At 32.8% G+C, this 13609-nt stretch overlaps 1 protein-coding gene and 1 pseudogene across 1 annotated transcript; both read left to right on the top strand.

The window, feature by feature from the left end:
* The first annotated feature begins 5967 nt into the window (after window positions 1–5967).
* Window positions 5968–6561, top strand: LOC131943619 (nucleolar protein 16-like; annotated as a pseudogene).
* A 5427-nt stretch (window positions 6562–11988) lies between these two features.
* Window positions 11989–12351, top strand: LOC131943601 (COP9 signalosome complex subunit 5). Its single transcript, XM_059303807.1, has one exon. The coding sequence runs from the start codon at window positions 11989–11991 to the stop codon at window positions 12349–12351; it is 363 nt and encodes a 120-aa protein (XP_059159790.1).
* Window positions 12352–13609: the final 1258 nt, after the last annotated feature.

The raw sequence follows: 13609 nt of genomic DNA on the forward strand, positions 1-13609 counted from the left end.
GTTTAGATGCTTCCCAGAGTTCTAATACGTGGAGTTGTTAGTGTGTCCTTAATTTATATTCCTTCTACATTAAATTGTATTCATGTGTTTTTTCCAATGACCTGTGTGAGTGATTTTACTTTTGTAAATGTATCAGTTTTGTGACAACTATGTTGGAGATTATAAAATTAAAATTTTGATTAGTTAAAAAAAAAACAAAATGGCTGTGGCAGATAGTAAGTACACATGCATAGAATGAAAGACACTGCATACTTAATGTATATTTCCTTTTAGGTCTTACCCATTTCATTATCGATTACCGTTTCTCAAGCCTCACCCCTTCTAAAAGATAATCTAAACCTTACATCAACCCTAGTAATAATCATCACGACAGCTATAGCAACATTGTAAATCTGCAACAGTCCTCACAGGTCGCATGATAAACACAGTAAAGTTACAGTGGACGCCGTGGGACAAAATATTGTCAATGGCGTGTGTAATCTGAACGATACACTCTTTACAAAAAAAATATCTTGTACATAAGAAAGCTACTGTTTTACTGTCCTGTATAATACGCTTGTAACCTTATATTTCTGCAATCTCTTACCACTTAAAACCCATCAAGTTTAACATGACTCACTCCATTATTTACATCGTCAAATCAAATTTAAATACAACATCTATAGGCATTACTAAAACCATTACATCATCTTCTACTCCATTGCCATTTTGATGTGTCATCCCCATAACATCACACCATCCCCAACACTGACCAATACCATCAACATTACACATTGTAATTACTGACACTAAAAGTGACACGTCTAAATTTTCTAGTTTGGTTTTTGATATTTTTAAAATTATGAAATAGTCTTTTGAAGAGTTATGCCCCATGTACATAATCTACATATTTAAGGGGATTAATTCACAACTGTACATGGATACGCTATTTTAAGATTTTTTCAAGAGTAATTAATAAAAATGCTACATATTGTTGTTTTTTTATACTAAAATAGCATAGTGGTAAATTACTGCATGTCAATACCGTTTGATGAAAGTATAAGTATCTTTTATATATGTATACAAAAATATAAAGCTTAAATAGATACGTTTTATGTTTTGTAGACTAACGACGCTTTACTTTTTATATCAGTGGGCAGTTTATTGCGGTGTCTAGGCCTATTCTATTTTTCCTATAAACATAAATTAAAAAATAATGACCAAAACATTAAAAATGTAGGAAAAGAATAAATCAATACACTATTCCATAATGTATGTATATGTACAACACGTACCCGTTTAAAGCAGTCTTCTATAACTATACTGTATTAGAGATTATCCAACAAGTCGATGTGTTATGAACATGTCCCATACACTCGATTGTCACCAACTATAATTATACACTACACAACATCACCTCCACAATATGTATCGTTATGCACTCCATTACTTAATCCTTCACTATATCACTCACACCATAACCAACTTTCTAACACAAAAACTAACCACCCGTCACATCATTACCATTACACACCCACATTACAAACACCATCACAATTACCATTCTTCGATTCACCACCGCAATAGCCTGATCACTGCTCATGCTATGGATGTTCGTCTATTACCATACACATGTGTTAAGTATTGCATAAATATACTTTGCAGCTAGTCTGTCTTCAAATATCCATACAAGTAATGCCGGCAGTTATTAGAAATGGTGCTTTGTGCTTTAAATAGCTTATGTGCAATAATAAAATACACTGCATGTACTGGTAACCTACATCAAAACCATAGTCAAATGTTATTTTAATGTAACAACAAACTAAAACTAAAGCTTCTTAACGTATTGTTGTCTACCGTGTTATGTCGTGTTGAGTCAATCCTATTCATAGAAGGTGGCGCATTATATGTGTCAATATCTAAACGAAACCATAGGGTTTATGTAACGTGCATTCATCGGAACATCCACTCATGCGGTGAAGAGGAGGTAAATAGTGTTCACATCTACGACTACATAACGACATTTACTGATGTAACTGTTGTGTCATTTACTTAGCTGCACTTCTGTTAAATTTGCCTACATGGTTTCCAGCTAGTCAATATGTTATGAACATGATTCGTGTTATCCGGCTAGATGAAATGGTATGTGCAGGAAACTTGTTATCCAGCTAGTCAAATGTTATGTACATGATGTTTAAGAAGCAACAATGTGTGCGCAGGGTCTTAAGAACACTTTAAAAAAAATCAAGTTTGACCAAACACACTAATAATGGCGATTTAAAAAAAAGCTGTATTTTTCATTTTATACTAAAAGATATTTGATACTTCTGTATTCAGTTTTGTATTCATAAGACACACAGTTAAGTGGTTTCCTAAATATATGTTTTCAATAGTTTTCTTGAAGTGAACAATTTAATACACACTTTTCATATAAGACTTATTTAAAGCACCTATATATATATATATATATATATATATATATATATATATATATATATATATATATATATATATATATATCAAATCAATGTATTCTTAAACTAGAATTAATGCTTTATATTTAACATTTTCATATTGACTCAATTTTGTTCAGAAAGGTATACACTAAATCAGTTTGCTTCTCGGTCTTTTGGGTAAGATCAAAGTGTAATATCGGTTATGTATTACGCGGATCCTAGTCATTTGGTTAGGGTAGATTGATGGGCCTAGAGGCAGCCATATCAACTCATCAAACATCAAATACAAACCAAGACGGCTTTGGGATAGCTCCCACACTTAGTCATTTGTAATGTATGTGTTATATAGCGCCCACACTTCATCATTTGTAATGGTTGTTTTTGTACGCTGAATTGTACTGTGCATCTAACAGTAACGGCTATCAGCAATTGTTTTACAATCCTACTTTTTTTAAAACCTATTCAAATTCAACACAACTAATACACTCCAACAATCCAACTGTTCAACTATAACCCACAACTACTCAAAGATCTGAGACTAGACTTCCTGCTCAGCTGCACATGGCTTATCATCCCAGTTCTCAATGGTCAGGTTATAAATCTGTCTACATGTTTCTACCTAATGACCTAACAATTCCTAATCTAAACACTCATATCTCCTCCCTTTGACGTATTTCTGTTACATCAATTTTACGGCATTAACGTCATTACATATTTGTTTTGATCGGCTCAGTAGTTTAAAGTATGTAAACGATACACACGTTTAGATAGCCCTGGATTAAATTGTGTCATATTTATTGTATGTGAAACGCAATGTGTTAAAGTGTGTATATTTGCATGTGCACACAATACAACGATGGTCCCCTTATCACTGACATCACTGGTGTTGTGAGGCGAGCGATGAGACTAGCTGACATCTGAGACTACGTTATACCATTCAATGTTGTATCTGTACAGCACCTATATGTTTACAGTCGTCTTCTATCACAGCCTTCTAATTATTCGATTTTTAAAAATTTTTAGTCGATCTAAAAAAAAGTATCATTGCTCAAGAGTCACATTCCTTTTTGCTAACTTCGTAGGAGAACGAACGGCGACAAAATTGCTTCCCGTTTTAAAGTAAAATATGTTAAAGCATGTTATTAACAACGAAACGAGCAGCGGCGAGCGGCGAAGAATACGCCGCTATTTATATGTTTTATTTTCTGCTTATCAGTAATACATAATTTGTGAATTCGACACTAACCCCCCCCCCCCCCACCAGCCGAATGAAAGCAGTCATCCGTGACGACAGTTTACACATGACAAAGAAAAGATCAAACATATAATATATGTATCTTGTAAGATTCATTTAGTTAAAACACGTTTCGTCATTCCTGCTAGACTGTCTATCATCCTGGCCAACATTTTTGTTCTATAAAATAGACTTCTGGCAAACGACATTCGTGAAATACTCTATAGGAATTTATCGTTTACCCAACTATCACAATCCCCGTTCTAACACCTTAACAAAACGATGACTATTACCATTATATACCCGAACAAACCAATACCATTGACATCATCACAACACCTTCCACACGCTTTCCTCTACCAACAGCCTAATGTACACATTTAACTGTAACAACTAATTCTCCAAAACGTGTATTTACATTTTAATAAATGAATAGGATTTAAAGTTACCGAGTAAGTTATTTTCAATATTATCTAGCATTTTCAATAGTTCGTATTCCCAGAAGCTGTAATTAATTGCTATTAAATTAATAGGATTTGTAGTTATGGAGTCAGTAATTTTCAATATCGTCTGGCATTTTCAGTAACTCATGTTCCTAGTTACTTTCCATTGATGATGCATATTTACAAACAACTATTGGGTTTATTAATATTTCAAAAGTTATTGCTCATTAATGTGGATGTTTGTTTGCAATATTATCATACAAAACTAATTAAAAATTCCAGCAATAAATAAAGTTTACATTTTTATTTTAGAAATATGTTTGATACGTAGTTTATTTTTAAAATTTCAATATCCTAATATATAAAAGCCCATGTAAGCACTTCTCTCTCTCTCTCTGTCCGCAAAATATTTTCGCAGGATATCACATCAGAATCTTTACGATATTTGGAAAACTTTATAAGGAATTTTGTTGAAAATAATATGGTAGATGTTTTAAATGTATAATCACAATTTTATTTAAAGAAGAAAAATAAAAACTAAAGGCATATTCGAATGTCGAAAAACAATTTTGATTAAGCAATCGGAAAAGTGTTTATACCTGGGACAAGAACGCATTAACAATGACATCGCTTAATGTTTTCACTAGGGAAAGAGCACGAAACTAATGACGTCATCTTCCAAGTTTAGAATAAAACTAGACTACCCGTTATCTAGTTAGATAACTGTGGGTTTCGTGTGTCATCCATAAAAAACATCACGTTTGTCACTTATCGTCACAAAAAACCAGACCCCACATTCAAAAAGAAGTTTTTTATCTTTTAAAAACACCGAAAACACCTATTTCGGACTATCCCTTCATATACTGACGTCACAGGTGACATACTCAACTCTACTTCACCTGCCCAGTGTCCTGCCAAGTCTCAGACAACATGTTTTTATCGTTTACAAAAACGATTCCAGCCGAGAATGTCTCTGAGCACACTATCCCTTCATATGCTTAGGACAAAGAAACAGATGAACTCTACTTCACCTGCCCTGTATCCCGCCAAGTTCAGATAGGCAACTTTATCATTCACATCTAAAAATAAAAAATAAAAATTGAAAAAAAAATAACATTGAATTATTGGTCTAGAATCTGTGGTACCCGCATGTAAGCCGATTACACTAACAACTTAGCTATGTATCTCGACTTTTCTCGACGTGTTTTTATACTATATTTTAAAACTTTGAGTCTCCTCATGCAACTTGATTTACATATATAAACATTTATGCGTTATCGAGTCGGAAAAATTGGACTTTGCAATTATGTCCGTATGTCTGTGTGTCAATGCGTGTGACTCTGTGTATGTCTGTAAACACAATAACTTGAGTACCGTTACAACTAGGTTGATGAAATTTCATAAGAATAATTATAAAGGGGCGTAGTGGCTATTATGATCATCTACCTAAATTTATTTTAAAAAGTGTTAATCTACTATTTCGTAAATTACTAACATTCGCCTGCAATAGTTATCCGCCGTGACATAAAATTAAAATAGTTAGGGGACATAATCCAGTAAACTTACAAAATAAAAGCGTTATACACAAAAAGAAGGATTTAGAAGTAATCACGACCTTTCTAATTATAATTTTACAAACAAAACAAAATATATTTTTAAAATATACTTTTACGTCAATTAAAATGTAAATTAAAATCAAATTTTTACTTTGAGTTATGTTTAAAAATGTTGCTTTAAACTATATAAAGTACATTTTCTTTAAGTTTGGATAGTTTCTTTTAAGCTACGTCGCGCTATCATCTAAAAGTATGCACAATATTTTTTAAAACTTTGTACTGGACATTTGCAATTAAAAATGGGTAAAGTGAAAAAACAGAAACGTCACCTTAAATTTCGTTACGATAAAGACAGAAAGAAGAACTGGAAAAACAGCTAAGGGAATGCCTACGACTAAGTTTGAAGAAATCAAGAAGGCATGGGATGAAACAAAAACAATTGACAGAAATCTGGAGGAGATGGGAATATCTGTTGATCCTAACAAGACTTTCCCTGTTCCTAAGTCAAAGGTGACAAAAATTGGGAATGCTTGATGTAGAAATGGAAGTTGATTTTCAAAAGACACCAGTGAAAAATTTTGTCATTCAAGATCTTGAAGAGAAATCCAAAATATCAGGTCCAAAGAAAATGAGCATGTCAGAAGAAGATGCTGGATTCTGTATTTACTTGATGGATAAATATGGTGATAATTATAAGGGTATGTCTAGAGATGAAAGAAATTTTTACCAAGAAACGCCCAAACAACTTCAGCGCAAGATCAATCGATTTAAAACTATCCCTGAAATGTACAAAGTGTATGCGGAAGCCAGACAAGGTGAGAGCAAATCAGGCTCGAGATAGTATTTAAAAGAAGATATTCCAGCTTTGTACATTTGCATTTAAATTCCGTTTTTCTCTTGCTTGAACATGTGTTGTGTCAGTCTGTAGGACGTACAGGGCATTCACGGGGGACATGCCACGAGATTCGCTAGGACCAACGTTTTGTTGTTTATACAAGGGTTGTGTCAGTCTGTAGGACGTGCTCGGTATTCACGGGGGACATGCCACGAGATTCGCTAGGACCAACTTTTTGTTGTTTATACATGTGTTGTGTCAGTCTGTAGGACGTGCTCGGTATTCACGGGGGACATGCCACGAGATTCGCTAGGACCAACTTTTTGTTGTTTATACTTGTGTTGTGTCAGTCTGTTGTGGCCTGTTCTAGTATGAAGTAGAATCAATGACGGTCTATGTGGCAAGTGAAGTAGAGTTCACCAGTTTATATTACCTTGTCATATAAAGGACTAGTGTGGTCAACGATATGCCCAGCGGCTTTTACTTCTCCTGAGTTAAGTACCCATCAGAGATCTTGGAGAGTCTACTGACTTGAACCCGGATTCGAACTGGACACTTATGGCTTAATGTGTGGAACAATTACTGTTTGAAGCATGTTGTTGGTTTCGATGAAAGTTCATTTGTTCTAGCAACCTCTCATGCACATAATCTGAATAGAAAATGTAAATAACTTACATGGATGTACAATAATAACTTGGTAAAAAAGAAAAATATTAAACGAACGTTTTATTAAAATTGTTCACATAAGCAATATTTTTTCTGAAAATATTGACTTTACGTTTAGATTCAATTAGATTTATATAAAGGAGTTTTCTAATGTATGTGTTATTCTTATTTAGCTAGATACAAAATTCGATCGTGCAAAGAGTTTCGTTTAATTGTCTGTTACGGTTACCCATGCAATGGAAATCTCCATGATTAAATCAATAATAACAATATGCATATTAATTTAGAGATATACAGCTACTCTCGAGAACATGAAACATAAAAACAAAACGTGTTCTAAAGCGATAGCACAAGAACACGTCCAAATGACTAAGGTTGTGGAAGTAAAAGCAGGTTTAATAAAAGGAAAAATTGTGAAGATCAAATAATTACTCTGTTGGCATGTTATAGAATAAAGCTTAGAAGTTCAAAATGAAGTCTACTTGTTGATTTCCACAACAAATAATGATATACACAGAGACATCCTCATGGCCATTAAAACATTACGTATAGCTTCACAGCGTGTAAATTAAAATAATACAATATCTTTTGTAGCTTTAAGGTATATCTTAACAACGTGTAAATTCAAATATTGCAATATCTTTTGTAGTTAAAACTGAAGTCAGATAAGAAAGTGTGCTGTCGGCACTGCTTATTAAAATTTGGCATTGACAATGAACCGATCAACCAAATATATTCTTAAAGGTATTTGGGCGACAAAAACAAAATAATTTGAAAACATAAATTGTGCGAGTCAAGTAGGACAGCAAATCAAGAAGAAAACTGAAATCATCTAAACTTTTAACACATAAAAAATGGTAGGGTTGGAGAAACGCCAAGAAATCTGTGTAGGGAGAAACGCCAAGATATCTGTGCAGGGAGAAACGCCAAGATATCTGTGTAGGGAGAAACGCCAAGATATATGTGTAGGGAGAAACGCCAAGATATCTGTGTAGGGAGAAACGTTGACAAGATGTGTGTCAACCGGTGTCTTATGGCTAGAACTAGGTTAGGATTAAGTTTGGGAAGAAATTAGTTTTAATTTTGGATTATATTCCTTGATGACTACCAACCATCTGTTGGCTTGGTTTGCCGTCACTATGGAGACGAAGAGTGAGGTCTATGCTAATGTTGTGGTTAGGGTTCAGTGAGGGTTTGTATTTTATGCAGATTATCTAGTATGGCATATGGCCGTAGAGTTTTTGTTTTTTGAGGGTGATGATTGTATGGGGATGAATATGTGGGGTAGTTTATAACGATTCATAATGTTAACATACAATTCTTTAGCTCTCCAATCGCACCATTTTTTTGGTTCCGAGTTTAGGTACCCGTTAGATCTGGGTGGACTCAATCAGTTGTATGCATATCGTTTTTTTTTATTTATTTTTTTATTTGTTAATGAAAATCAACGCAATCTTATGTCTTTTTTTAGCCTGCTTTTTCTTTAAAGATCATAAGTATTTGATCATCTGCTTGTGTTATCAATTTATACCAAGTTTCATCATTATTTGGCATGTTCTCGAGAGTTAATATTTATTAATTAAGTAAATAGTGTAATTAATTTAAGTAAACAATGTTAATACTTCAGCACAATCTACCAGATTTCCGCGAATTTAAAAATTCTTTCTCCTCTAATCAATATATGTATCTAATAAATGTATGACTTGTAACATTAAAATAACTAATACAACAATTAGAAAATCACATATATAATCACTAGATGCAGCACCCCATAATGTCACCATCCCCCCTACTCATATAAAGTCTCATATATATATATATATATATATATATATATATATATATATTAATATATATATATATATATATATATATATATATATATATATATATATATATATATATATATATATATATATATATATATATATACTACATATAATTCAATTGGAAACGAAAATTAAATTAGACATTGTCTCAAACCCACCCCGGTCACTGATTTATTTGTATTGAAAATATTCCACTAAACTTTTCAAAAGTTCACATTGTCTCACAGCCACCCCGGTCATTCATTTACTTGAAAATATCCCACTAAACTTTTCTTCCTCTGTAAATTTTTCATATGCATGTATCATTGTTTTCTCTATGGTTAGCAACAGAGGCGTACGCAGGGGGGGGAGCAGGGGGAGCGGCCGCTCCCCCTCTGGCCATTTTCAGTAAAGTGGCGCCTTTTTGGAAACTTTTTAAACTCAAAGTTTTAAAAAATGATTTTTGTTAAAAATTTATTTTTAGATTTCTAAATTAAGCAATTAAGCAGAATTGTACTAGTCTAGTAGCGTCTACGTTTACAACACGTATTAACAGCTGTATCAAGGTTGTCATTCTAAAAATAACCATTACGATGCATTGCAATTTGTAAAAAAACTCTACCGGTAGTACCACTTGGCAAGAGGGGTGTTAAGTTTAAGGCAACTGTATACTGTGTTTGCTTAAGAATAATTGATCTAGAAAATATTATACATAAATCTTCACACATAATTACTTTATATATATCAAGTTTTAATCGTGTAATTAATTTTTAAAAATTACAATACAGACTCAAATACAACTGATGTGGCACCTCCATTTAAATTTACTTATGGGCAAACTGCGTAGTTGGGGAAATTTTGACAACGTCAACAACGTCATCACGATGAAATAGTAGTATTATGACAGTTTGAGCGATAGTGATTACGAACCCCCCTCCCCCATGGACCCCTCTGTAAAAAAATATTGTCATAATACCACTACAACTTATAAAAAGCTATTTCCGAATCAGTATATATTTGTAATTGAATATGCATGTTTAGAACAGTCATCTAAAAACTGACGCTATGTTCACTCTGAGTTGGTTAACGCGTAACGATGTACCAAAGTACCATGCTGCCAGAATCATAGCTTTTGAAACAAGTAAAACTCTGTTAATATTGTTTTTGCAATTACCAGTAAAACGGTGTGTAATCAATGCAGTGGTCTAACCCATACCTGATCACTATGTGACAATGTTAAAAAATGATCTTTAAAGAACACAAAAAGTCAGTAGCTAATTAAAAAGTGCATGATCTGAACTAAAAGACCGATATTTTAGTAAAATGTAAGGTATTATTCCGAATGGTTTTCTATGATATTTTTAAGCATGTTTTTATACCAACTTTGATTTAAAAAACTTTAATTATGCTGTAATACTTTAGCATTTATATAGACGATATATTTAATTCTGATTGTAGACAAAAATTATTTGTAAATACGAATATAAGTAAACAATTTTATTACATTTTAAAGTAATTATTGATTTGTTTTGACATTTATAATTAAATATGTAGATATATACATATTTATATTAAGATAGTGATTATTTCCCCTATTTCGCTTGTCTTAATTAATATTTCAGGAATTATTATATCAATTTTTTTTTACAAGAATTACAAAACAGATTGTGTTGTGTTTATTGTTTTTGGTTGAAGTATATATATATATATATATATATATATATATATATATATATATATATATATATATATAAAAGGGTATAAAAGGGTAAAAGAGTGAATAAAGGGAGACAGTACTGGTTTCCTGCCTCTGATCTGCAATTACTTGATGGCTTCCCCTTTCCGGGAACAAAGCAGCTAGAATAAAATAATCCTTAAGATCTTTTTGTTCGTCTTACCAGTGTTTCTTCCAGAATTTTTTTCCCCCGGGGGGGGGGGCACTTAAAATTTTCGGGGGGGGGGGCGGTAGACTTTTTGCGTGGGGGGGGGGCGACACTGTTAAAAGTATATATTTTCTATATAAATTATATAAATTTCATTTCGTTTGGGGGGGGGGGTAGACTTTCTTCGTGAGGGGGGGGGGGGGGGGCGGACACGGTTTAAAGTATTTATTTTCTATATAAATTATATAAATTTCATTTCGTTTGGGGGGGGGGGGTGGGGCGGTAAACTTTCTTCGGGGGGAGGGTGGGCGGACACTGTTAAAAGTATATATTTTCTATATAAATTGCATACATTTCATTTCGTTCAGGGGGGGGGGGGCGGTAGAATTTGTCTGGAGATGCCTGGAAGAAACTCTGCGTCTTACATATTGTGCTACTCGAGAGTTGACATTTGTTAATTAATAATGTATAGTGTGTTGAAATGAAAAAAATAATTTCGTAAGTTCCATTGTGTTAGTAGTTGGTCGAAGATTAAAAGTAAAGTTCTCGACTGATCGAATTATGTATCTTATAAAGGTATTGCTTGCCAAATTAAAACCGAATAACTTTTACATTAAAAATAAACATATTGCTAAAAATTCATTGACAAAAATCGTAAAAACATTGTTTTGTTTTGTAAATTAATACTAATATAAACTATTTGCAAACTACGTTTGTGGAATTGTTTTAAAGTTGAATCCCCTAGTGTGAATAGTTATAAGTTATATACCTTGGTTATTATACTTTTATAAATGGGAAGTAACCAGATCAATTCAATTTTCATCGAAACAAAAAAAACTGTCAGCAAAACTAATACAACATTCTTGAACACAGTGATGTATGCACACATTAAGCAATGAGTTGGCACCTCGAGTTCCACAGATACTGTCTTAGCAAATATGGTCCGTAGATTGAATATTGACAGGGGGTGAATAATTCCACTTGTATCAATGAACACTACTGTCAGCTGTAATCGTGTTTTTCTATTACTAACGAGTCGTTTTAACTAAAGTGCAAGCTGATTACTAAACAGTAGATTAACGTTTCAAGTTAAATTAAATACATTGTAAAGCTTATTACCCATTAGAAATGTCTTACTTCAAATCATCCATGGATCGGAGACTGCTTGAATCTTTGTGGAATAAATACTGGGTCAATACCCTGAGCTCATCTAGCCTTCTTACAAATGCTGATTACACAACAGGAATGATATTTGATTTGTCAGACAAATTAGAACAGTCTGAATCACAGCTGGGTCGTGGCGGTCTCATAGGCACTGATGCACAGGATAAGAAAACTGAAGATAAACTCACCAAAGCAACCAAAGATGGCTGTAAAACAACTATGGAGGTTTTACATGGACTCATGTCACAAGTGATTAAAGATCGGCTGTTTAATCAAGTTCATTGCAAACCTGCTGAGCCAGATCAAGCACAACAGCCGCAACAATAGTTTGTTTCATTTATAATTTCCATTACTTAAAAAACTGTTATGCTGGTGTGAGAAAGAAAAGGGTGCTGTCGTAAATGTTTACTTATCTTGTTTTGATGACATTTATAAGGTAATTAAGGAATGTTTTGATAATTTTGTTTTGTTTTTCTGCAGTTTAACCTAAACTAAAAATTCAGTCTTTACTAAACTAAAATAAATCATATACAATTTTTTTACCTTTAGATACTATTGTATATTTTCAAAAACTAATACTTGACAGTTGAAAAAATGTTCACTCTGAAATGTGTATTTATTTTAAATTAAAAAACAAACAACTTAAAAAAAAAAAAAAAAAAAAAAAAAAAAAGTTAAATTAAATAAATCATATGCATAACTAAATGATTTAGAAATAAATTACTCGCCATAAAGAACTTGCATTATTGTAAACCTTTATAAGTCTTTACAGCCGATGATAAAAATAGTAAATCAAACGCGAACAATCTGCAGAGGACGGTACAAATACATTCATTATAAACAGACACAATAAAAGCTTTAACAAGAAAGAATTATTTTAAAGTCCTCATAACAACTTTGGTTATTTATACACAATTAATACACAATCGCAGTGCGTTAGCTTGGACTATATGGCTATTACGAATGATTCGATCTATGAGTTTATGAAATTCAAAAAAGGTAAATAAACCACATTTTTTAGGTGTACGATTACGATAAATGTGTGTATTGAATTATTGCACTCATGTAGTTTGCTTAAAGAGAAATTAATGTTGAAATGCCGTCATCATCACTAATTGGATAGCATGTATCATGTACATAACATAACGACTAGCTAGATAACAAGTAGGCAAACATAACAGCAGTAGATACATGTAAATGGCACAACAGTCACATCAGTGAATGTCTTTATGTAGTCGTATATGTGAACACTATGTAATTCCTCTTCAAAAAGTGAGTAGATGTTCCGATGAATGCAAGTGACAGAAACCCTATGGTTTATTTTAGATATTGACACACATAATGCGCCACCTTCTATGAAGAGGATTGACTCGACACGACATAACTCGGTAGACAAAAATACGTTAAGAAGCTTTAGTTTTAGTTTGTCGTTACATTAAAATAACATTTAACTATGGTTTAGATCTAGGTTACCAGTGCATGCAGTATATTGTATTATTGTGTTATTATTTACTACATGCAAAGAACATTTCTACTACATGCCCACATTACTTGTGGTCAGGCTCTACCGGTGAGAATCGAAGAA

The sequence above is a fragment of the Physella acuta genome, unplaced genomic scaffold (genome assembly GCF_028476545.2).
Source record: "Physella acuta isolate Inbredline_101_S28 unplaced genomic scaffold, ASM2847654v3 ptg000463l, whole genome shotgun sequence".
In the NCBI taxonomy this organism is placed as follows: domain Eukaryota; kingdom Metazoa; phylum Mollusca; class Gastropoda; family Physidae; genus Physella; species Physella acuta.